General features: G+C 29.0%; 1 protein-coding gene across 1 annotated transcript in view; it reads left to right on the top strand.

Annotated features, from left to right (window-relative positions):
* Nucleotides 1-27,319, top strand: part of LOC129972233 (T-box transcription factor TBX3-like) — a 78,113-nt gene that overhangs the window by 37,473 nt on the left and 13,321 nt on the right. Inside the window, exons 2-4 of the mRNA XM_056086279.1 lie at nt 11,009-11,276; nt 19,547-19,693; nt 25,318-25,394. Coding sequence (XP_055942254.1) covers nt 11,009-11,276; nt 19,547-19,693; nt 25,318-25,394 — 492 coding nt within the window. The remainder of the gene's footprint in view (nt 1-11,008; nt 11,277-19,546; nt 19,694-25,317; nt 25,395-27,319) is intronic.

Raw genomic sequence — 27,319 nt, 5'->3', positions numbered from 1 at the left:
TCTAGTACACGAAACTTGACCTCGACAGAGTCGAATAACAGTTTCCCACCACTGGACAAAGCGGGTACACCGTGTCCGAAAACTTGTCACCGACATGTCGCTTGTCCAAAAGGCACAAACATGTGACCTTCGGCCGAAAGACTAAGGTCGATTTAAGCATGTTGGGATTTCCCTTTTAATGTGTTCATCTTCATTGACTTCCGCCAACAAAAACATGCTTCATCGTTGCATATGCGAGGTTACCAAAGATTAGAATTTGTCTTCATGGATTTGTAAAAAAACTATCATCGATGTTGGCGAGCGAACAAAGGATTTAATATTCATTGGCGAAGGTCTTTGATGAGTGGATTTTGTAATGTAGTTTGATTTGTAAAAGAAAGAAAACAAAAGAGTGATAGGAAGAACTTTGAATAATGGGTTGATATTGATTAGAGCATACCTTCTTTTAAGGACGCGCATTGAAATGATTTTGGTCCTTTGTTCTTGCGCAATTAGGAGTGTGCCCCTCAACGACAACTGTCATTGAAGAAATTGCAATGTCAAACAAGGGAGGAGTTGACAATAACCTTCAGAAACGGACAGCAGATTTTGCAAGTAGATGTTTCAAGATTTTAGATTTCTGATAAAAGAAGTTGAACGTGGTAAATTAGTATTTCGAGCTTTTTCTGTCTTCAAAAATCTGATATAAGATTTTTATTTGTTGATAAGTGCAATAAAAAATGATGATAAAGTTTAAAGAGCTTTTAAGCCTGGCCTTAGGATTAGGTCTAATTTCATTTTTATTTATGATTATGAGCATTCTAGACATCAAAATAAATCAATAAAAGCATGGATCGAATTCTTTCCTTAATTTTTTTCTTGGTAATGAAAATACTTAATTAATGTATTAAAAATGACTCTATTACGTTAAATGTTATATATATATATATATATATATATATATATTTAAAAAATCTATCGGACTTGGATTAATTGTATTTTGGATAATATTACTTTTTTCACTAACATATGATGATATATTTTACATACATTTGCCCTTTACTATATCATTTAATACCATTTTTACTAAAAAAATTGGCTAAGTTAGTTTAATTTATGCTGTTGTTTATAATGGCACTTGCAATGGACAAGTTCGCTGACGAAGTCAGCGATTTTAAGACAAGGGAGCGTCTTTTGTTTTAGTAGCGCCAATAAGGGCCAAGAGTAAGTCTTAGCTACTCACGCATTACATTCGCTTGCACAACCCCTTTTTACAGGGTGGCACATTCACACATCTCACAGATAGAACAGATGAAAAACAACCATGCCCAAACCGGGACGCGAACCCATTACGCCCAGATCACGGGGAAGACGCGCTACCCCTATGCCAGGACGCCGGCAGTTTAATTTAATTTATAAAACTTTCAAATAAAATAACTTTTTTCTTTTCTTTTCGTAGTCTGTTTAAAGTTCTTTAAGGATTAAAGTGACCCCCCCCCTTTGAACTGTTAAATAAAATTACTGAACAATGAATATAAATTTATCCTGTAACTTTAAATAAATTTCTTAAATCCCTCAATTGTTTTAAAAGGGAATAAGTAGAATAGGCTTTTACTGCTTGTTAGTAATGTATTCGTTTTCAAAAAAAAAAAAAAAAAAAAAAAAAGATAATCGCTTTGATTGCTTGATAATAGAAAAGAAAATGACTACAGTTTTCTCAAGAATGATAGGCAAGTATTTATCTTTTGTAATCTCTCTTTACTATCAAATCGCAATTCATAAAAAAATCTTTGTTATTGAATTAATATGATTATCATTTATCCCATTTAAAGATTAAAAAGCGCATCAGAATTAAAAAGGAAATATGCATTTAGAATTTATTATTGTCATTTCACTTTTGTTAATGATATTTAAACTCTTATATCTTTTTTGCGTTAAACACAAGAAACGTACTTTATGTGATCAAGAGAATGACTATGAAGAAAATTTGACCCCTCCCCCCTTTTTTTATTCAGAGTTTTCTTTCCAAACAATAAAATTTCATTTACTAAAACAACATGAATCGCAAACCTAAATTTAAATCCAAGAATATCCAATGTGATTTAAATGGTACGAAATTCTAGGAAAGTGCGCATTCCTTGAATGCATATCATTGTTCAAATAGCATATTCAAGAAATGCCCGCCTTTGGAGAAATTATCTTTATTTTGATGTCTAAACCTTAACGGAAAAATGAATTTTAGACTACAGAAAACACTACTTTTCTCAAAAATTATTCCTATGTTGTACAGAATGTCAGAAAACATTCTTTAGTTTCTTAGGATATCCTCTAACTATTAAGCATTTCAGTTCCTTCATTTATAGAGTACCAGACAATCAACTTTTCATCAATTGTCTCTATCTTTTCTATCTCAGATGGGTTTGTTGCTGACGGCCCTCCGTGTCTCTTTTGTCGGTCCTTCTTGATCACTCTGTCCTTTTGAAGCTTTTGCCATTTCCCATCAATGAAGACAGATGCGTTGTTCGGCGCGCCGCATAACTCACTGTCTGGCGCAAAAGGGTTCTCACCCTCTATCCTGACGAAACCTCATTGGCGAGGACTCGCTAGCCTTTCGTGTTCGCATCATTAGTAAAACGGACGCCACTTTGATAAGTGTCATTTGTCCCCGCCAGATGGCAGTGACACTTAAATTGCGTACCTGAATCTCGTCCCGAAGTTTCCCAACAAATGGCACGGAATAGGGCAGTGAAGCCAACATTTAAATAGCCCTTGTAGCAGAATAGGACAGTGGCTCTTTCAAAGCGGGGTAATGAAGGGGTTGGCTATGGACGTTTGACCGATGCGTTGGGCGCGAATTTCAGGGGAAATGACGTGTAGGCAGGCACAAGAATGAAGGAATTTGAATGGAGATGTTATCGGAAAGTTCTAGCCAGCGTTTTCAGTCAAACTTTTGTTGTTCCTTTTGGGATAATGGAGTCTCCAACTGTTTGTCCTCTTATGAAACTATATTCAAAGCGATTATCCAAATAAGTTATACGAAAATCCACCATCATTAATTATTTTAAAAAATGGATCGATAGAAGTTGGTTGGAAGAGGTTGCCTTTAGGAACTATATTTATTACATTCGTAATTTTTCAATATATCATCAGATAAATTAAAGCACATATAATGGAAAATTAATGATACTTTGCATTAATTTTTTTAAAAAATTGTTTCTGAATTTTTGAGTATAAGAGGATTTCCTTTAAACATTAAATTCAGTTTTTAAAAATATATTTTTAAATTTGAAGAAATAATGAAATAACTGGTGGATATATAGCTTGCTTGTAGCTCTCACAAAATTTCATCTATATACTTGCAACTTATCTCCCTTCTGTGTACTTGCAGGATGTTTAAAATCGCCATACAAATTACAGCAGGAAAGGGAGGAGGTGAAAGATGGGTAGTTTTCAAATTTCAAAAATATTACCAAGTAAAAAAAAAAAAAAAAAAAAAAAAAAAAAAAAAAAAAAAAGAAATTTAAGAAACTAAGTAAGATTAGAAAATCCACATTTTCTTTTTCTTTTATCTTTTTTTTTTTCTTTTGTAGCATAATAGACTATCGTTAAAATCGATACACTAATATATTTTCCTAATATAAAGCTCGTTATTTTAATGAATATTGCTATTTTTACAATGGTACAACGATTTTCTCTGCATCTGTATAACTAATCACTATTATAAATTCTTGAAATAACAAGTACAATGTTTTTACTAGTCATTTTAAGTAAAAATAAATAAAATGTACTTGAATTTGATTTGATAGCGTATTAATGTATTCTTTTATTTTAAAATTAGTTCCTTAAAATCTACAATGCTATCTTTTGTATTGTATATTGTACTTTTATACCCTATATTGAGTTACCATATAACTATCAAAGAATAACAATTTTTTTTAATGTTGTTTAAACACCTCTTTTTTTTTTTTTTTTTTTTTTTTGCAATTACAATTCTGAATATTAAGTTGACTCATAGAAATAGAAGGGAAAGATATTCCTTTTTAATTTCATATTATATTTTTTACTAAAAAAAGATATACAACAGTATTACCCTATATTTGTTAAAAAAAATGAGTAAAAATAATTTTAAAAATGCACCCTTGCTTACATAGTTAGTTATTATGCGATGAATTGTCAAATGAAGAATTAATTATCAGATTAATTGTTTGGCATTGGATAGTCTTAGTTAATAACATAGCAGACAATGCTGTCATAATTGATCTCCAAATGTTAAGAGCAATTAATATAGTTAACATCTAGTGACTTTCTTCTTCTTTTCTGTCGATGCATTAGCTACCTAATGTTACTCATAAGCATCCAGCTCAATGAAAGAGGACAATTTCTCACATTACATCAGATAATAACTTCTCCCAATAGCAATAAGCCAATTGCAACTTCCTCTGAAGCTAATTGTAACTGCATTAGCTACCCGATGTGCGAAATCAACCACCTGTGTTTCTGCTTAGCACATAATAGTGGGAACTTGTTGCAATATTGTAAGTACCTTCCCCGATCCCCTATTACATAATGGTACAAGTGAGGGGGTACACTTTCCCACACTAAACTACACCAGCATTAATTACATTACTATACAGGGGAACAGCCCTGTGTGAGAAAGCCCTCTCTTTGTTAAAGGAGGGTCCACAAGGGGATAATGACGTTAAAAAAAAGGAAGCAGGGAGGAGGGGAAACGACGGATGTTTTCGATGTTCCTTGTACAAATCGTAGCTAAGTACAACCTCCCAGCCCCCTCCCATGTGGGATGACTTATATCCATCTATTGTGTTGCTACTCCTGCTAACTGCTCGCCCAGTAGATATTCCTGTTGCTAATGATACTCTACTGCAAATGGCAGACTGTCTGATCTATCTTAGGGTTATGTTGTATGGGTGGGGGAGGGAATCGTATAGTCGGGGGGGGCACTGGAGAGATTGTTTAGGATGGTTGTTATTGGTGGTCTGGACGTTCGAGGCTTTGTTTCGATTGGATGTAGTCTATGATTAGTGTGGCCACCTGAGGGCTCAGGAAATTTAAGGGACAAGCCTTGTCGAGCATGGAAGACGGACTAATAATCTTGGTAGAATAACATATCCTGGACTTGGTTATGGATTGGGAGGGCCAAATCTGAAAGAAACGGACAGATGTAATTGGGAATGCCCATATTACTTCTACCTTGATATTTGGTTCAATAAAAAAACTTAGATAAATCTAATATTTTTTATTCATTAATTAGATCATATTATAAGATAAATTTGCCTTGTTTTTTTATAACTATGAGAGAATATTAGATTTGTTTCATATGTATATGATGATATTTATTGAATGAATACTTAATTCTCATTCAGAAATTCATATATTTTGGTTTATATTTATATAATTTTGATCTCTGTTCTTAATTAGTTCGATGAAACAATTAGATGGAATTGTTTATGTTCGTAAGGGTAGTTTAATTGAAATAATGTATAAAATGATAATAAATGAATACTCATACACATTTGAAGCTTAAATTTTGTTTGCTTTATTTTAAAAATTTAATACAATGATGTACGATAAATAATTAACACTTACATGATTATAATTCATTGATAAAATTGCTTATTATAACAGAGAGTTAAAAAAAAACTAATTCGCATTTACAAGGATTTATATCTGGCATGCTTTACTTATATCATTAGTTAAATATTTTCTTTATTGTTATTACATTTATTCATGACAACTGGAAAATTAAATAGTCACGAAATAACAATAACGACAAAATAGTAAATTCAACTAGTTGTGTTTATATTTGATTAATTGAAATAAAATGCTAATCAATAGTTGAATGAGTAATTTAAAGTTGTATTATAAATACAATTATTTAGAATAGATATTTTATTCTTATTTTGAAATTGCGTTTAACTGGCATGTTAATAAACATTTATATCTAAAGAAGTTTTGAATTTATTCATTAAATCAGCTAGTTAAAGCAATAAAAAAGGTCGGGAAAAGTGTTCTAAATTGTTAAGACAGTTGTATGAAAGCTAGATAAATCTTGTTGAATTAGTATTAGTTAGAGGTAGCTAAGGCTTCAATAATATAATTTACATTCCGAAATGCATTAAAATAAAGTATGATCTAGTTTCATATTTATTAGAAGGTATCAGAATTTTTTTAATTTGGAATTATTTTCCTTTGATAATTTGTGCTTGATTTATTTTGTTTGTGGTCTCGATTACGTAACATTCTCTCTCTCTCTCTCTTTTTTGTATTCGTTACAGTCTTATTTATTCATTTATTTTATTTTTTGAACAATTTTAATATCAGTCGAATATATATGATATAGAATATTAATATCAGCATGTTAAAAGCATCAATTTACATGAAACATATAGATTTCTCTTTATATTTTATATTCTATTTGCTCTTTTCTTTTCATGTTTTTCAGTTCTCTTTTTGTATTCTATACCATTTTATTTTATTTTTCAAATTTTTCACAGTTTGATTTAACAGAAGAATTTTAATTCCAGTACCTTAAACGCATTAGCTATACATCAAGCATTTGCCTTTCTTACAAAACTAGCTGATATATCTACCGTTGCTCAGATTTGAAATCCTTTCATATTCAATGTTTTAACACAAAAAACGACTTTTGTATAGAATATTATAATATATGAATCCACTTTTAAATCGTAAGTATTGAAATAAAAGAGAAATTTAAAAAAATAATAATAGTTCACGATATAGTTCAATCTTAATATTTTATTTCTGGTTTCAATTAATTAAAGGTTTTTAGTTCTTTTTGGTATTCTATGCTGCTTTTTTTTAAAATTATTTTTATTATTTTTATTTTTTACTCTCTGATTTAACAGAAGAATTTTAAAATCAGCATCTTAAATGCGTTTAATTTACATCAAACACGCGCGTTTTATACAAAATTAGCTGATATACCAACATTACTGAGAAACAAAATCCTTTCATATTCAAAGTTTTTAAAAAGAATATTCATTTTGTATAAAATATTATAATTCATAAATTCATTTTTAAGATGCATGTATTGAAATAAAAAAAGAAATAAAAAAAATAATGGTAGTGATATGGTTCAAAGTCTTAATATGGTCCAGCAAGAGAGTACCTTTCGAAAAAATTTCTTCATTTCAAAATAAATTGTGCTAAATTTTTAAAGAAATTAATAAAAATTAAAAGAAAAATTGCTAAAAAATGAAAATGATATTGTTGAAAAAGTAAAACAATTTATATTATTTCTAACATTTCTTTCTTCGTTTCTGCGACTGATTTACACTAAATGTTAAGAAATGTTAAACCAACACGATTGAAAATCTGGAAAAAGATTAAAAGCGAAAGTAACACATACGATTATTATTTTAATAATATAGCCAATATTTAGTTTGGATTTAATAATAGAGGTTGAAAATGTTCTTCGTAATGCTTTATACTAATTTATTTTTAATATTTTTCATCAGGAATTTTCAAAAAAATATTGGTAATTAACAATTGTACTGAAGTAATAGAAATTTGATATTTCTCTTCAATATTACAGAAAGCAATTTCCGAAAAAAAAAAAAAAATAGCAGCTATATATTTACTTTTAATTTTCTAAACTTCTTTGCAATGCATTTTGTAAAAACTTTTTTTTATATAGATTTTAATTTTACAGTTAACAGATCCATGTTATGTTTTTGACGGAGATTTTTTGAAGGGTTTATTATTATTATTATTCAGATAAAATTTTAATGGATAAAAATCCTTAATAATAATCATTCCGAATTAAATATCCTGAATTGACGTAAATTATACTTATAAAATTCAATTCAAATTCAAAAATATTAGCAAGTTTAAATTTAAAAAAAACGTAAACATTGATTTTTAACTTTTATCCCATTCATGAAATCAGACATTCCAACTTAAATCGAGCAACTCCTATTTTCGACTCATTGTTCCATATTTAATAAATATTTTGAATTTGAATTAAATATCACTAATTGTCCCATTTCGTATTTATCAATAAGTACTTCACAGTAAAAAAAAAAAAAAAAAAAATGAAAACTTTATCTTGTATTGCTAAAAGTTAGCTTCTGAAATTTTTTTATTTTCAAAGAATGAACTAAGAACGAATTTAATATCCCTTTAGTGCATGAATCAACCTGAAGAAAAAACTGTGAAAGAAAATTTTTTATCTGATCTTTTTAGATGTCTTTCAAGTTCAATTTAGAAAAAAAATATTGCTGCATTGCTTCTGAATTTTTATTCTATTTTATTAATTTATTTACAATTTTTTTTCTTTATTTTTCCAATACTCGCAAAATTTCTCCCTAACTATCATCTTTAATTGAAGTTCAGAAAATCAGGTCAATGCAGTGGAAAACGACATATATTAGAAAAAAAAATTACATCCAGTTTTCTGGATGTCCGTTATTTCTCTTTAAAAAAATGTAAAAGTTGCTGGTGAATCTATTTATCTCTCACCCCCTCCCATTTCAACAAATATATAATTTCACTTCGTTCAAGTTAAGGAATAAAATTACTTATATGTATATATATTTTTTTATTCAGTAAGTAATTCATCTTCAATCTCAGTTTAACATGTTATGATCGAATTCTTTTTAATTTTTAATTTCGTGCAATAAATTTTTATTTCATTAAGGAAAGAAAAATAAAAAAAAAAAGACTTGAAATTGGCTTTTAAATCAGATTATTATATTGCTTTGAATACCTGACCTTAGTTAGTATGGGGTAAATTTATTTAAATTCTTTGCTTATTTTTATGCAATAAATGATTCATTTCCAAACCTTCGCATAAAATCAAATTCATTTAAATTTTTTTCATCCCAAAACTGTCACTTTACATTAACAAAAAAAAAAAAAAAAAAAAACACCTATAGAATTTACTGTCAAATTAGATGCATGTATTCATTTTGTGTTCTCGAATTCAGCTAGTTTAATATATGGAATAAATCTGTGTTATTTGCTTATTTTTATGAAGTAAGTGATTCATCACCAAATCTCAGCATGAAATGAAATGACCTAATCCATTTCCCCTCTATATAAAACACACTTTTACGACATCGGCGCCTCTAATTAAATTTGAAGTAACACATCCTGCGCGCCTCATAAGATTCAGAAACAGCTACTTATAATCACTAATTTTATATTTCACGAACTTGCTCACTGTATAGTAATGAGCGGCTATAAAACAAAACAAAAACCCATTCCTATGCGCCCAATACAAACAAGCCATAAAACTGTTAAAGTTTAAACCTAGTTATGGGTCGATTTTATCGTCATAAATGACACCTGATACGTTTCATGTGAACAGGAAACTTGATAGGCGTATTTACGAGTGCAAAGTTGATTTTTCCCTCACTTGTTTTTATGCTTTATGAATATTTATTACGAATTGGTTAAGCAGCTGTCTTGAAAAGTGGATCTGAACATTTATGTATTACGAATTGTGGTGCAGAACATCTGCTTAGTTGGGTTCTTGTTAAGAAGCTACCACTACTATGCTGGATTGTGTTGATGATAATCGTCGTGGTTGTCTTTTCCGCTGTTTAAAGTCATAAAGAAGATTTATTACTCTGTTTTGATGCATGGCTAAAATATCCTAATTGATGCTCAATACACATGATGTAGTATTATTAGGGTGGAGATAGGCAATAAGGAGCGAGCAGTTTTGTGAAGTTATTTGTTTGTTTATCTCAAGATTTTGGATAGAACTGCAATTTTCTCAGAAATGGTTAGAAAAAAAATGTGATAATTTGGTGCTATTTTCAAGATTTTTCACCTATGAAAATGTCTTTTTCCATCATTTGAGGAAATGGATTTTTTTTAAATGAAAGTTCTTATCTATATTTGTTTTTGCACAGTTTTGGGAAATTGCTGGTTAGTTTATGTAAGAAATAACAAAAAAAAGTCATTCTATATTTGTTTAGATTTTGTTTTCATTGCTTTCATTTTTTAAAATAAAATAATTTGTAAAATGTGTCGCTTAAATTTTGTCTTATTCTTTAATATTAATAGAGTAAATAATTTTAAAATAAAGTATAAAATGTTCCAAAGATTTTCTCTAAATAATTGCATTTATCTTTGAACTAGTAGGAATGGTGTTTTTCTTTTTATATACTCAGTATAAAAGTTAATTGATGTTTTTTTACATACTTTCATAAAATTCCATAAGTAAAATACTCTTCGAGATTTCAATATATTCTCGAGATTCTTAACGTATAAAAATATAAAGTATATATACCACTGAAATTCAGTCCTAAAAGTTTCAGATATTTTATGAAAGTTGTAGATCATTGGAGGATTAAATATATATTTTTTTATTTGGGTTATATTTGAATCCTTTTTATTTTTCTTTGTAAACGTGCTCTTGAAAGGATTTTTATCATTAAAAAAGGGGGGCATACATGTGGGGGGGGGAATCAAAAATTTCTGACTTGAAGAGAAATTATTTCTATCTTTCCGAATTCAATATAGATAACATACATCATTTGCAATCAGATTATAGTTTTGAAAATGTTCCTTTTACAGTTATCTTTCTTTCAGTTTAGTTTAGTTATATTAACGTCCCGTTGTAACGCAACACTAGGGTTATTTTGGGACAGTCCTCGTAATTTTGAACCTCGGTCAGATGACGAGGACGACATCTGAGCTGGCACTCCCCTCTCCACGTCACACCACACCACACCAGCGGAAGGACGTTTGGCACAACGGATTTAACGTGCAACAGACCTCCTTACACGACGGTTCTTCGGTGGAATCGGGTCTCGAACCTGAAACCCTACGTCTCACAAGCCGAGACCTTACCACCAGACCACCGCGGTTTCGTTATTTTTTTTTCAGAACACTAATGATATATATATATATATATATATTAAAATCACAGTATTAAAAATATATCTTTTATCTGTATCAGATTTTCTTTGCATAATTGTCAAATATTTCTAAAACTAATGATAATGTTTTAATTAATTTAATTTTTGATTGACAGGCGCATGTTCCCTGCTTACAAAGTCCGAGTCAGCGGTCTGGACAAGAAAGCTAAGTACATCTTGTTGATGGATATTGTGGCTGCAGATGACTGTCGCTATAAGTTCCATAACAGCAGGTGGGTGGTGGCCGGCAAGGCAGATCCAGAGATGCCCAAGAGGATGTACATACATCCGGATTCTCCATCCACTGGAGAACAGTGGATGCAAAAGGTGGTCTCCTTCCACAAGCTCAAGATCACTAATAACATCTCTGACAAGCATGGCTTTGTAAGTGAAATTCATTTCTAGTTTTAAATTCTAGTTGATCTTCCTATAATAATAAATACTTATTGTATTATGAACTTATCAGATAAGTCTATTAGAAGTAACAGTCATTTTATTTTGCGCTTTTTCATTGAATTTGGAAAGCTACAAATATTATTGGAATTTGACATCTAATGTTCTATCTCGTATCAGGAATTAAAAGTCCATAATATAATCTCAGAAAATTTTGAAATGATCGTGTAATGGCAATATCTCTGTGCTTATGAAATTGTAGCATTTCGGATCAGCCCTATAAGACCGTGTGTCTTTAAAATTTTGGAAATTCTTCAGTCCTAGAGTTTGTCACTGCTAATATATTTAAATTATGGTATAACTTGGATTCTTTCTTATTAAAAACTAACATAATCACTAACTATTTAATAAGAATGGGAAATATCGGAATCAATTTTCATTGATTTCATAGCGTATTTCAGTGAAATATTTCGAATACTCTTTGACGTAAAATCTTAGCGAAGCTTCTAACAAGTATGTCATGGTTTTTTGACCTTTTCATACATTAAATTTCCTTCGCTTCTTATCAAAATAATACCTATGTTGTATTATATCTCGTACTTTTTAGAATTTCTGCAACATTTTAGTGTAATTTTTTGATAAATTAACAAAGATCTCGTCAAAAAGAAACATAAAAATAAAAGTTTCGGAAACTGCGGCGAATCTGAAATTGCAGTCCTTTTTTTTTTGTATTTTGTATTTTTGTTTTCATTAACTAAATAAAATTCGCTATAAAAATGTTTCCTTTAACTAAATAGAAACCCTTCAAACTTATATGTTTTATTTTATTTATTTATTTTTATTTTTTATATTTATAAAGACGATTAAGAGATATCTTCAAACAAGTTTAAAGATAAAACATTTCAAAGAAAAACGTTACTTTATGCATTCGTTTTGTTTTTAACATTGACTTGTATAAGCCTGGGTCGCATGAAGTTGTTAACAGGGAGGGTTTCACCAATCAGTAGTCAGCCTAGGTGTTCTAAGCAATTAAACTTTTGTCTATTAAATCATTTTATTCATCTGTCAGATTTCTAATGTTATAATTTATGAACAATTTTTTAAAAAAAAGACCAGTTTCAAATTAAATCAAACAAACGTAAAGCTGTGTTTAACGCTTGCTGTCAAAATAACAGATTTAAAACTGTTACATTCACTCTAATTAGAACAGTGATACACAAAATCTACAAGTAATTTAAATTTATATGATGTACGAGCATGATCTACTTTATTTTAAATGGTCGACAAGCAAAAAATTATTTAACTTTTGAAAGTATTTTTTTTCCATCCATCAAGTACTTAACAAATTTAGTACTTTTATAATGGTTGCTCTGTAGAACGTATTGAATAATTTTTTTAAATACATAAAACAATTTCAGATAATATATCAGTTTTGAAGCATAATTATGTTTTAAAAAAAATACGAATTTGCATGAAATTTTAAAGTATGTTTTTAATGACTAATTTTTATTAAGTTTAGTTTGCTGTATAAGCTAATGGCTATTTTAAAAAAATCGTTTTAAAAATAGGGACATGTACAGAATAATATTTATTGTATTTAAGGTAAATAATGCAACACTGATATTATTTGTAAGCAGTTCGACTGAAGGAATAACGAATTTTATTGAATAATGAGAAAAATTTGCTGAATAATGAAAGTTCGTTTACAGCGAAAGAGCAATTCTAGAAATTAAAGACTTATTTTTAAAAATTTGAAAGCTTTTGCTCCAACTTTAATTTTATAAAGTTATATAAGTATATTTTGCGATACGAAAACTATTGAAATTACGCAGTTTATAAACGTTTTGCATGAAAATTGTATTCTGTAATTCTGCAAAAGTCAGTGCAATAACTTATTCATTAAACTTGAATAAGATCCTATAAATTTAACTTAATTTTACATAATAAAATATTTCTTTCATTAAATAAAGATAAAATTGAAATAAATTAAAATACAAGGTACGACATACATTGAAAGTTTTTTTTTTCTGATTTTGAAGTACGCATAGTTCGTATATTTCTGAAAAATTAATATTAAAATATTAATGTTTGCTTTTAATTATTCATATTCTAGAACCGAATTATCGGTTGTACTTTATTTTTTGAAACAATAATTTAAAAAAATAAAATGAGTAAATGGTAAATTGTTGGGCTGCATATTTTGTCTAATAGAATATTTTATTTGGACAAACTTTTAATTTGAATATCTAAAAGATTCATTAAATTAATCAGAATAACTTTTCTTCAATTCTATATCTCAAAGCTGATTTAATGCTGCTGATGGAAAGGGAGAAAGATTTTAAAGGGAGTAGAGAATTAAAATTTTCACCGAGAATTTTGCATTTGATTTGCAAATTTGCAAGCCATTACATATATTTACGAATTACAATTCCTCATTAAGAAACAATTATTTCTAGAAATACACTAATGCAGACTATTTTTTGCAATACAAATAAAAGCAATTACTTAAAGAGTTAAAACCAATTCTTTTAAAATTTAAAGTTCGAATTTATTTCTCCGAAATTACATGTTGAATAATGGATTAATGCTTGAATTACATTTAGGCATAATCGCAATTTTTCCTTCTTGGTATTTTATTCTCTTTTTTTTTAATGTTAAGCGAAAATACAATAAAAAAACTTCTTATAGAAATTTCAGAAATAAAAACATATAGGTATTAGAAATGATATCTAAATTGCTTGTAAGTTCATTAAATATAGATTTTCATTATGTAAAACATAGAATTACATGTTCGTGTAACAAAATAAAGCAGTATGTATTTTTTTTTTTTCATTTCAATTAAAAAACGATGTTTCTTTTAATAAATAAATATTATGATATAAATTCAGAAAATGCTAATGCTATGAATAAATTATTCCATTCTATAATGATCGGACATATGTATACTGGATTGCCACAGAAAATATTGAAGTGACTATGAATTTCTGGAAATAGATGCCCATTGCTGAAGCTATGATACTTGTATGTTAAGGCACATCTTATCATCAATAATAAGATTTATTCAGCCATAATTATCTTTAACCTGCAGGCAAAGGGAACTCAAAGCATGCTTACATTTCATCTTCATACTTGAGGAAGCAAATTCAAATTTGTTCACATTTGTTTTTCTATCTTTCATATAATCCAATCGGCTAAAATGAATTCACCTACAACTATTTTTGTTTTTTTAACTATTGTCAAAATGCATTATTTAACGCTTTCAGTGACTAGCTTTTCACTAACATATTAATAGTATTATATAGTCATGACAACCAACTTTGATTAACTATATCTTATCATAACAGAAGAAAGTATCATTTTAAATTAGACTTGAAACATTGACCATTTTGATTGGTTAGCAAAGTTTGCAAAATAATGAAGTCGTTCCATCGAAGTTTCATTTTCAGATATATTTTGAAACTCTAAAAAGGAGGTGGCAGATGACTACTGTTGAGGTTTCATATGAAATAAGCTTCTCATAAAAGACGGTTTTATACTGAGTAAAAAATTTCGAATTTGGCACAGTGATTGGAACTTGGGATTTGTCAAGATTTTTCACTATAAAGAATATATAGTGATGTCATGTTTTTAATCTACTGTGGAAAATGGTGATTGATTATTAACAGGCAGGTGATTATTGGCAACATATCTAGGGGTTATAAGCTTTTATATGAAGCAAAAAAAAAAAAAAAAAATGGCTAAAACAGGCTAATGGTGGAGGTTAGGATAGTTTCTTGTTTTTATTTATTATTTTAACTTTACAGATAATTTTATGTGTTAAGTCAATCCATTTATCTCTATTTCTAACAGCCCTGTAAATTTTACTTAGTTCTTAAACAATCAGATACTTATTCAAAATTCGAAACGATGGCCTAAAGATTGATTATATCTTCGTCATTCAAAATTAAAATTATTCCAAATTTGTTATTTTTTGTTCAGTCGTTTAGCTGATCGACGACAAATACAATTTTTCTTTGCTAGAAATAACATAATACCAAAGAATTTCCGTGGCAAAGGAAATCTTTCAAAAAGACATTCCATTTTTTCAATTTTGTTGATTGTAAATGATTCCTAACGGATTGCAATTCAATTGTTACCAACAGGAAGTTATTAGAATAAGAACAGTCCATTTATCCTTACATTTCAATGCTCTATAGATTTTATTTGGTTGTTTAATTAATAAGAAAACTGGTTATAATTTCGAACAGATGGCCTAAGGATTGATTATATCTTCGCCCTTCAAAATTAAAGTTACTTTAAATTGATTATCTTTAGTTCAGTCGTCGGCTTCCTAGAAGTAGTGCGAGATTAGCAAAGAAATTTGGCTGAAAGGAAAATTTTTCAAAAAGACAAAACATTCAGTTTTCTTGACCAATGTCATTTTGATTTAATCGATCGCAGTCAAGCTGTTTGTGGCAAGAAATAACTACAATAAGTGCAGTTCATTTATTCTTCTTTTCGTATCTTCTGTAAATTTTAATTTTTAATCAATCATTAAACTTATTCAAATTTTGAAAAAAAAAATGACTTCAGGATGATTATATCTTCACCATATTATCTACTCCAAAACTTCTTCATTATCTTTAGTTCAATCGTCTGCCGACAGAGCGCTGACAAATACTTTTTTTTTTTTTTTGCTTTCCCGGAGATAACATGATACCAAAGAATTTCTGTGGTAAGAGAAATCCTTCAAAACGACAAGACATTCAATTTGCTCAATCCAGTAGGTACTCTGGTCTAGTGGGTCGCAATTAAACTATTACTGGCAGGAAATTACTACGCTAAGGGCAGTCAAGTATTACGCCCTGAACACAAGAAAAGTGAGTCTTTATACACTACATGAAATGCCGACAGCAAACTGTCACACGTTTCTCTGTGTCAAAGCAGAACCTTCTGCGTTGGACAGATGCGAATGGTAACCAATTGGATATTCTTGCGTGGTCTCGCGTCACCAGACGCACAAAGGAGTTTGGATGACAGCTTCTATTTTTTCATGTCAGCTTCTATTTTACCGTTGAGCTGAGTCCTGACAGTTTGTAACAAACAATGTTTTCTTAGTTTTTCATTTGTGATCCCTGCTTCTAATGCAGTTACTTGTCGTTGCCATCCGGAAAAGATAATTTCCTTGTCAGTTGTGCTGGAACTAGCTGCCGAGTGAGAAAAAGATGGAATAGGAATTGGTTTTATTCGAAGTTTTACCGTGTGTGATGAGAGAAGCTGTTTTGATTGTTTCTTTTTAAAAGTTTTAGTTTTCTGTTTACTTTAAAGTGATTTTTGTAACTTTAAAACAAATCGCAATATATCTCTGAAAATTATTCTGCTATGTGAAAATGAATGCTTAACATTGGAAAAATTTACACAAACTATCTTCGAAAATAATCCGAGTTCTCAGAATTTCAAATTCGTTTGCACATAAATTAATTTGAGTTGAATCGAGTGGAAAATTGATTGTATATCTTATCTATGACAATTCATTTCGTACTAAAAATTGAATAGAAAATTCGATTGTAGAGTAAATGTTTTGCATATTTTCAAGGAAAAAAATTAACTAAATCATGAATTTGAATATAAATTCGATAGGAACACTTAGGTAAATGAATAAATAGTATTTTCTCAACAATCCTATTTTTATCATTTGTAGATGTTAATATTCTTTTTCATAATGAATTAGTCATTTTTATATTGCAAGCAATTCTTTATGTAATGACGTCTCGTATATCCAGGGAAGTAATGTGTATCTATAGTAAAGTGATTATGCTGAATTTAAACAGCTTATAGTATTTCCAACGGCGGAAAAAGTTACAAAATACTGTTCAAAGAATAAAGGAGTACGTTCAGAAAGTCCAGATAGAAAAATGTGTACTGTACCATAATAAAAACACAGGCAAAAGTTTCATGGAGTTATTTGTAAATTGTGATTAATTTGTGATTAAAATTATGAAATTTTCCGTGATTTGAAAAAGGGTTCATCTAAAACTGAAAAATATGTCCTCAGATCATCCTACAATCGAGTGCGTTTTTCAGATTTTTTTATATTATTTTTTGTTTACTTTCTTCCTTGCTTAAATTTGAATTTGCCTTTACTTAATTCGGAATAGTTGTAGATATCAGATAATACATTTTTTTTTCAAATTTAGACGAATGTATACTTTAAAAGTGTCCACTTTATTAATTTCATTTAAAATTTCCAATAATTTTTCAATTGGCAGTTCGAGTTTGCCGATTTTTTTCTTCTTTATTTTAATAAGCATGTTGATGTATGATTCATATTGCCCCGCTTTAATTAAAATAGTTATTAATATAAAATTTGCCAGTACAAATTGATTTTTTTTTCTTAAATCAAAACCCAGTTATGAATCAGACATAATTCAGACACCAGAACAATTTCTGTTGTTAAAAACATGCGATGTTATTTATCGATTTTTCAGACTCGTTACTTGAGCTTTTGCCACACGACGACGCGACGGTGAAAATAAATGTGTGTTTCAAAAACCAAGTAATAGAAGATTCCAAAACACCCACCCATCTTTCATTTTTTGTGGCTATTTAAGACGCTTCATACTTATTCCTTTCTTTTCTTTAAATTTCTTTCTTTCTATTGTTATTTCTTATCCCACCGATAAAATCAATTTTCGATGACTTATAATGGTTTGATTTTGATTGCTGAAACTTCTTTTTTGAAAATATTGCAAGTCGAATTGCACTAAGCTTTTTTAAAGAATAATTTCTCCGATGACTTTAGATATCTTAAGGATTCAAAATTATTAAAAAGGGTGATTCGTAAATTGTATTACTACCAGCTTCGCTAGACAGTGCTTTTTTTTTTTTTTTTTTTTTTTTGTGAAATTAGGTTTTTTTAGGAGAAAATATTTTGATATAAATCATATATTGATTACATATGAATATTTTTTTTATCTTACCTACATATAATTACTACTACTACTACTACTAGTAATTTAAGTAAAAAAAAAAAAAAAACCATGAATGCACTTCGTTTAACATGTTATTCGAATTGGTTAACACAAAAATGCATTGTTACTATTGGATGTGAGCCGAATGTATTCGTATTCGGATAATGTCATATAGCGCCGCCTCACAAAATTTTGAGGAACTAGTAGGTTATCATCTTAAAGGAAGAATGTAAATACCACAAAAATTTATGCGATGGCGCTATATGATATTGTCAGCATTAGAGCAAAGAGAAAAAAAGTTAATAGTTATAAAAAATTGTTTTTTTTGTGTGTTAAATCGCATTTTTTAAAGGAAGACACGTATATAGATAAATCTAAAAAGCAAAACCTTATCTAAACATAAAATTTGATCGAAATCGTTTGAACCATTTCCGAGATATAGGAAACAAATTTAAATTTATACAAGAATTGCTCGTTTAAAGTTATAAGATATAATATATAATATATTATATCTTATAAGATATAATAAACGCTCAATCTTTCTAATTATTTCATTGAAATTCCTATAGAAAAATTATACTATCAGTAGCTTAATTCCTTTATATTTATAAAGTATACACCGCATCTACCGCCCATCTACTATTTTCTTGATGCTGATAATAAATTTGTATTGTCGTATATGGACCGAATTTCTGCTTGAATGCTGTAATTTTTCTGGCTTTTAAGCATTTTAAATTTAATATATTGATGTTTTAAAATTCGACGCAGAAATTACGACAATACAAATATACAACATATATGACAATACATACGAATATACGACAATACATACGAATATACGACAATACAAATTTATTGACAGCATCAAGAAAGTACAGCAAAAGAAATTTGTCAAATCAGTATAGCAGGTTTACAGTGTTATGGGTTTGGACTAAAGTGAACGATTTGCAACAATTTTGGTGCTTGCGATTTGAATATTATCCTCATGAATATCGGATTCTTCACTCTTACAGTAAACCTAATTAAGAATGGAATTATAAATTTATTTGTCACTAAAACTGTATAACGACTTTTGACTCTTATTGCATTAATAAGGGAATTAAAGTCACAATAAAAGATCTGAACATTGTAAAATTTAAATTTTGCAGATCCTTGAACCATTATTTTCATAGAAATCAATTATATATAATTATTCGCTAACAATCAAAAGTTGTTCAAAATGATTATTTGATATATTTTTGTTGCTTGTTTTGAATGAATAAGCTGCCTATTATCACAACGTTTTCGTGTTGTTCTTTTCTGGCAACGCAGACGATTCTGAACTCGATGCACAAATACCAGCCGAGGTTCCACCTGGTGCGGGCAAATGACATCCTCAAGCTCCCCTATTCCACCTTCAGGACGTACGTCTTCAAGGAGACGGAGTTCATCGCTGTCACCGCCTACCAGAACGAAAAGGTAAGTTTCTGAAAATTTTGTTATATAATAAATATTTAAAGTGTATTTATTCACAGAAAAGAAGAGCTCTACGCTTTATGTTCTCATACAGTTAACTTTAAACCTAGATATCTAATTCAACTAGATGAGCAAAATTAGCTTTATTCTGAAATTGATAATCCGGCTCATAGTTTAAAAATTAAAAATAAGTTTATTCTTTTAAGCGTTTTTTATTTATTTCAAACATAATAGTGGAACTTAAGATAAATATTATAATATTTCAATAAAAAAATAAAAAAGAGGTAAAATATTATCGTTTGCACTCATGGCAGATGTTAAAGTGTGCTCACTGTAAATGATCTTACTGCTGCAGCTGTATATCTCTTTTATCATTCTGTATTTCTTAGATGTATAGAAGGCTCAAATTCTGTGTTTATATATTCTTTTTTTTTTTTTTTTTTTTCAAATCGATCTTTCCATTAAAAAATATCTAGGATTGTAGTAAAATACAGGGAAAATGCAAACATAGTCACAATGGCCGATTATAATATTAACTCAAATTTCATTGGATCGTCGACTGTTCGATGACAATTACAGCTTACCTCGAAAAGTAATAATTATACAGTTTTCACTTCGGATTTAACAGTTATGAAGATATTGTAAACGTGATGGTGTGAACGAGAGAGGAGCATATGGAATTAACAGAATTTCTAGTTGATAAGGGTTGAAGATGGCATCTGAAGTAAAATTATAATTTTCCTGAATATTTTTCAAAATATAATTTTTTTATCTCATTCTTTCGGAAAAAGAAAACCATATACAAAAATCTGACCTTACAAAATAAATCCAGACAGTAAAATAATTGGCTTTTATTTGTTCAAAGATTAGATTTAGTAGGTATGATGTAATTTATTGGCACAAAGTCCAATTTGGGACAAGCTGCACAATTAACAGGGGTTTTTAAACAGCTCCAGTATAAAAAGTTATAAATAAATTAAGAATTCATTGTAAAACGTCGAAAGTTAAAATCAATGACTTATCACGATTTGGCACAAGGTTTAAAATAAAATCAAATTTTAAATACTATTGCTTTTAAAAAGTCAAAAAGTTTTGAGTGAGGTTTCACACCCACCAGCTCCTGTAGATTTAAAATAGGCGAATGAAAATGAGCAAAATTGGGACATTCAGTAAGAATATGAGCAATAGAACTGATCAATCCACAGTTCGTAAAATGAGGGGCCCGTTCACCAAACAACAAATGTCTATGTGTGTACCTAACGTGTCAATGCGAAGACGAGTTAATTTTACATTTGCGCATCGGTTCGGTAAATTAAAGGTTAGGTATGGTTGTATAAGAGTACAAAATGAAGACCACATGTTTTTCTCAATAATGAATAAGACAAAAGCAAATTTTTTTTCTTTGTAAGTGAAAAAAAAAAAAAACCTTTTTCTATGAGTCATCCAATTTTCCGGACAATCGAATATCCAATACGGTTCTGGTAGCAATTGATTCGACGTTCTACTTACTATATTTCATGTGATCGAAAACATTAGAGAAATGTATTATGCAACTAAACGATTTCGACTGACATGGAAAAACACTCTAAAATATTCGAAAATTCATTTTTTTATTGATGTTTTATTATTTTTATTTCTCAATCTCCCATTTTCAAGTATTTTATCAGTTCTAACTTAAGAAGATATTATCCAAAAAGACCATCGCACCTTAAGGTAAAGAATTTTTTATTCAATTATATATCAGTTTCATTAACCAATTATTAGTTCTTTAATTTCTCCCAATTTTTTAAAAATTATTTTCGAATATATTCATGGTAACTTGAACAAATTTAAATTTTGTTATATTCATTTCATTTCCCTATTCATTTATTCATTTCAGTTTTATAGTTTTATTTTTCACCCAAATATTTAGATAAAACAGAGTTGAATCAGAGTTAATATCCATACAAAGTAAAAGGTAAATTTAGAAGACTGCTTTCTTTTATTCTCAATACAATGCATTTATCCCACCCTCATAGTTTGTTCCAGCTGTTGTGTCTTTTCCAGTGACATTAATAACTGTGCATTTAAAGGTTAATTGTTTAGGTTTGTAGCACACGGTATTTAAAGCCCTCTTAATGTCTGTAATCAGAGTAGCTTAAAATCACCACACCCTCGCCGGTTTTGCCATCTTATAACATTCGACACAATTTAACATAGTTTTAATATTGTTGAATTCAAATTTTATACTTGAGTTGAGGTCCTTCTTAAACTGATTTTTCATAGGAAGAACTATTAAAAAAAAGAATACCAATAATTGAAATTCAACTTTTCTTTTTAATTATAAAATGTTAAGATTTAAATTGAAGTTTAAGTCAGATATATGTCGCCTTATGTATGGGTTTAAAATGAGATTTACTCATATCTTTTTAACAGTTTTAAACCAATTGTAATATTTGAAGCATTATCCAAGCATTTGTAGAATTTTGTGTATACGTTATAGTGAAGCAGGGAAATTAGTGAATGTCGTGCCAGTGAATCCAGTGAATGTCGGCAAACACAAATTGGTCGATGAAAGTTCGACTATTTGGTTATATTCTTATAAATTCGGACCATCGCCGGTGTATATTTCCAAGCGCAAGTACTAGTTTTTTTTTTCTTTTGTTAGAGGTGAAACTAGAACAAACTAAAGGCAGAAAAGCGAATATAACAAATTAAGTTGCTGCAGTAAAAAAGATGGTTACCATTAATCAAGTTGTTTATATTTAATATGAGTATTATTTCCCTTTTTATCTTATAGAATGTACTATTCATTTTAGGTTCGGTAATTTTACATGTGCTATTGCACTAACTTTCTCCTCTATTTTGATATGTACCATGATATATTTTAATAATAAAGTGTAATTTTAAAAATTGAATTTTTGTCTTAGCGTGACAAAAACATTTTTATTCGACATTCACCATTAACGCATGCTGAATGTCGACATTTGTAATGTCGACATCGAGCCAGTGTAAGTGAGAAAGAATTATATTTAATAAATATTTTGGGCTATAAAAGCGTCGACATTCGCTGGAGAATGTCGATCTTTTGTAGTAATATAAGGTGTCGATCTTTTGCAGTAATATATACATCATATTATTTTAGGCAGACAAATTATGATGTCCATTTAGTTATTCGGTATGAGTTGCATTGCTAAATTACTTCCTATTTTAAAACTATACTAAATCTTGTTTTATGGAAGATTTCTTAAATTTGAACATAAGTCAGATTGTGAGCTTTTTTCTTAAATCCCAAACATTCCCTTCTAAATCCGTGTCATTCCAAAATCAGTCGGAATATCTACCTTTTAAGATTCTTAAAACCTTTACACCATTTGAATCTAATTCCGAAACTGTTATCTACTAATAATGAAATCCAAACCCCAATCAAGACTTAATCATGTTAACTACAACAAAATTTTCGCACATTGAACTGCCCGAACCAGAATCAAATTTTTCATACTCTTCTAATTATTCGGGATTATTTGTCAAAATTATATTCCTTTTTAAAACTGAATTAGAACTATCTTGTAAAAGATCTCCCACTCTGAACCAAAATAAGATTGCGAACACTGTCCTTGATTCCGAAACCCATTCTTCTAAATCCATGTTGTTTCAAGATCTTCAATGGAATATTTATCATGTACTACCCCAAATATCAATAGATCTCTGAAGGAATCGAATCCCAAAACAGCGATTCACTAAGCCTGAAACCTAAAAAACTAATGCAGCCTAGTTAGGCAACTGCAGCAAGACTTTTGTATATTGACTTGTCCAAAACAGGCTGAAGTCCTGAAACGACAACAATCATATATGTCGAATTCAGATATAGTCGGCAATCGATAGCATCGTATTCCTGTAGTATAAGCAACGTAATTGAATGTTATAAAATAGACTGCCTTCTTAGAAACTTGTTATTTATTAAGCAATAATCTGTGAACTTTTCAATAACCTTAAAAATTATTTTTTTTTTAACTTTTACACAACAGCAAAAATTTTTTTAATGATTTTAAAATCAAACAGTGGAATTCCAGATATATTACGAGAAATAATCCTCAATTTGTTAAAAATTTAGTTTGTAGGCATTAATTTCTTTTCTACTAAGTCTGAATTAAAAAAAAAAAAAGATTTTAGAAAGGATTTTTTTTTTAAAATCAAGGCAGGACGTTTGATGAAAAAAGTCGAGGGAAAAAACTGAGAAGAATGAAAAAAAATTTGCCTTTTGGTGGATGGCAATTAAGATGGCAATCTAATAAAACTGTCGATTAGATTTGAGTTGGCGGACATTAATTTTTCCTCAAACATCATTTGAATTCGTTAATGACAAACTGTTCGGAGCGTAATTGAATTGTAAAACTTATGACTAGCGTTTTGAGTGAGCTTTTTAATTCCCTCCATCCTTTTTATATAAAAAGTTATAAATCCGGGAAATGGGGGTGGGAAGCTCTTTAAAATAAATTTCTCCTTTCAGTAAATTTTTATTCGTCTTCCAAAAATCTTTAAAAAGAGAATAGTTAAATGGTTTTTCATTAATGGTTTCTAAAATCTTTAAGGAAAACAAATATTATTTGAAAATATTTTGGATTATTGTGTTATTTCTTTTTATATTGCAGTTCATTCAAAATTTATTTACATACAGTTTCCTTCTTGTCCTCAACTACTAAACTATTGAAAATAAACAATAACTTCTGATTTGGAATATTTCAGATACTCTTTCTTCAAAGCATATTCTTTTTTAAGACCTCAGATATGAAACTCAGTAGTAATGAACATGATAAAACATTTTAATGTGGATTATGCCATTTGCAAATTGGTGTAGTTTGGAAGTATGGAGTAAGTTTATTAAAAAAAAAAAAAAAAAAAAAAAAAACCCCTTAACAGAAAAGGAGATATAACGACTATGTTTACGAATTTTAAAAGGGGGGGGAGGCTCATATAACCGAACATTTACGTCGTTTTAGCATTTTACATTGATTATGAATGAATGAAATTATGATAAAGCAATGGATAAATTCAAAGCGTGTGTGCGTATGTATAGTAAAAAAAGCCAAGTTAATAGGAAAATAAATTTCAAAATTAAATAAAATAAAATAAAAATTCGGCCGGATTCTTATTTTATTTGGCTTAATTTTGATGGTTTTTATTACTATTGTTTTGATTCATCTATGTTTTAGTAGTAGCTGCATTTGCGCTCTCTAAATACAATGGTGCTTTTTCTGTTCTTTCTTAATTTTTAGTTTGAATCAGAAATAATTTTTTAGTCTCGATTCCGAAATAATTTAGTTTCGTTTCCAAAATATTTTTAATTTTAGATTGTTTCAATTATAAGTTTTAATTACCTAATAATAATATTTTTGGTTACTTATATAATATGTATTAATATGTGTTGAACGACATTTTTTTTTTTTTTAATTGCAGTTGCCACATTTATTTAACTCATTCTAAACGGACATAGAAAAACTATTTTTAAAGAATGTTTGCCATATAGAAAAATAAGTGATGAAAATATTGCTATGCATTATAGTATTAGGAATTTCTCAAATTTTCGTGTCTGATTTTATTTTATTAATGAATTAATTAATTTTTATTATTATTCTCTTGTTCCATAGATCACACAGCTAAAAATCGACAACAATCCATTCGCAAAAGGTTTTAGGGATACAGGAGCTGGCAAAAGGGAAAAAAAGTAAGTAAAATGCATAATTTCTTATTTTTTTATTATTTGTTTTCATTGTTGTTGTCTTCTCAATTTGATGATTACTAATTGTTTTAAAAATTGTATAATAGTCGGTTTGAACAGTAAATAACGATCTAATATAAAGGCACATTTGTTTATTAAAAACATTTATTTTTAACATTTATCATGATCGTTTTTGTTAGTTTGAGAATTTTCTAGCAATTTCTTTAAAATTTGTCTAATAAAATTAGTCAAAATAAATTATTATTCCTAACAAATGTGTATTATACACAATTATTTCTGTTTTCGACTAATTTTATTGATTTAATTTTCGGTAGTATTGGTAGTTTGGTAGATAATTTTTGGTAGTATTGGTAGTTTGGTAGATAATTTTTGGTAGTATTGGTAGTTTGGTAGATAATTTTTGGTGGTATTTTTATCACTCTTTTCTTATCACATTAAATTTTTTTAATGAATAAATTCATAATGAAAATGTTTCTATATATCAGATTATTTTTATTAGATTTAAATATTTAATTTCTATGTTTGACGTTTTTAACTCTACTACTTGTTTTTACCCCCTCACTCACTCTTTGTTGAAACATCCAATCTTTGTTGAAACATTTGAAGAATCCAATAAAATCCGAGAAATTAGATTTGAACACTTTGGCACCAAGTACAATCTAAATATATTGCGAATTCTCTGTTTTATTTTAATTCTGAGCACTTCTAAAGCATCACACTTTTCTTTTCTGTTCTTTCCCCCCGCCTTCCCCATCGCATATAAAGATCCTATCTGAACGAGTCCGGTGACGAATTCAGCGTTGCGACCAGGTGTTAACTCCTGCAGTCGTCCACCAAAGGGAGACTAGATAATTATCATAAAAATAAAAAAATAAAAACTGAGCAGTATATAAACAATTTCTGCTAGACAGCCCCACCTATTTTCCTTGTCCACGGCTATTATTATAAACACTATTATTAATCCTCAGAGTCAATTTTCTGGGGAAGCGTGTGTAGGGGGGGGGGGGAGTCTCCCTCCCGCTCAACCCTTGTCGAACCTATTTAAAAGGGTTCCATTTGCTGAACTGATGAATTCTTTGCGAAGATACTGTGTCAACTTAAGGCTAGTCGTTTGATTTATTTTGTAGAAGAATAACATCAGATTGTTAACAATGTCATTTAGTTGCTGATAAAGGAATGCTGCAACATTGTTTGTGATTGACTCGTAATAAAGCCATTATTTGCCTTTGGAATACTTGAGCGTTTTCTAATCTCCTGAGTTCCTAGAAAAGATTTTGTGATATGTTGATTTATTTTGATACATTATGTTGAGGAATGATGCTTGGCTATTAACATTGTAATTTAAGTTCTGATAAAAGAATGCTGTAACATTGTTTGTGGTTGATTCCTAATAAAGCAACGTGCCTGTATTTAGAATGTTTGGCGGTTTTCTGATCTCCTGAACTCTCGGCTGAGATTTCGTCTCATTATGTTTTTCGTTATTTTGTCGAGGATAATGCAAGATTGTTAACAGTGTAATTAAGTTGCTAATGAGAAAAGGATGCAACATGGTCTAAGGTTGATATATTTTTTTTAATGTGACGATATTTCTTTATAATCTTTGATAATGTAATAGACCATTTTAATATTTTCGTTTAAAAGAAATATATTTGGATATGCTTATTGAATGAAGCAGAATTTATTTTAAATGGATTTGGGATTTTAACGTGATCGATTCATCTTTAATTTTTAACAAAAGTTATAAATTTAGAAAAATTTAATTATAAAAAGTGACAGGCAAATAATTTGGATTGTTAATTTAGACGTTTTTTTTATTTAAAACTATTTTAATTTAATATATATTTAAAATTCCATTCCTAAAATCTTCTTTCAATTAAATGTAGTAATAAACAATTAATTATTTAATTATT

This window comes from Argiope bruennichi, chromosome 6, assembly GCF_947563725.1.
Source record: "Argiope bruennichi chromosome 6, qqArgBrue1.1, whole genome shotgun sequence".
In the NCBI taxonomy this organism is placed as follows: Eukaryota; Metazoa; Arthropoda; class Arachnida; order Araneae; family Araneidae; genus Argiope; species Argiope bruennichi.
This window is presented reverse-complemented; position numbering and strand designations above follow the sequence as displayed.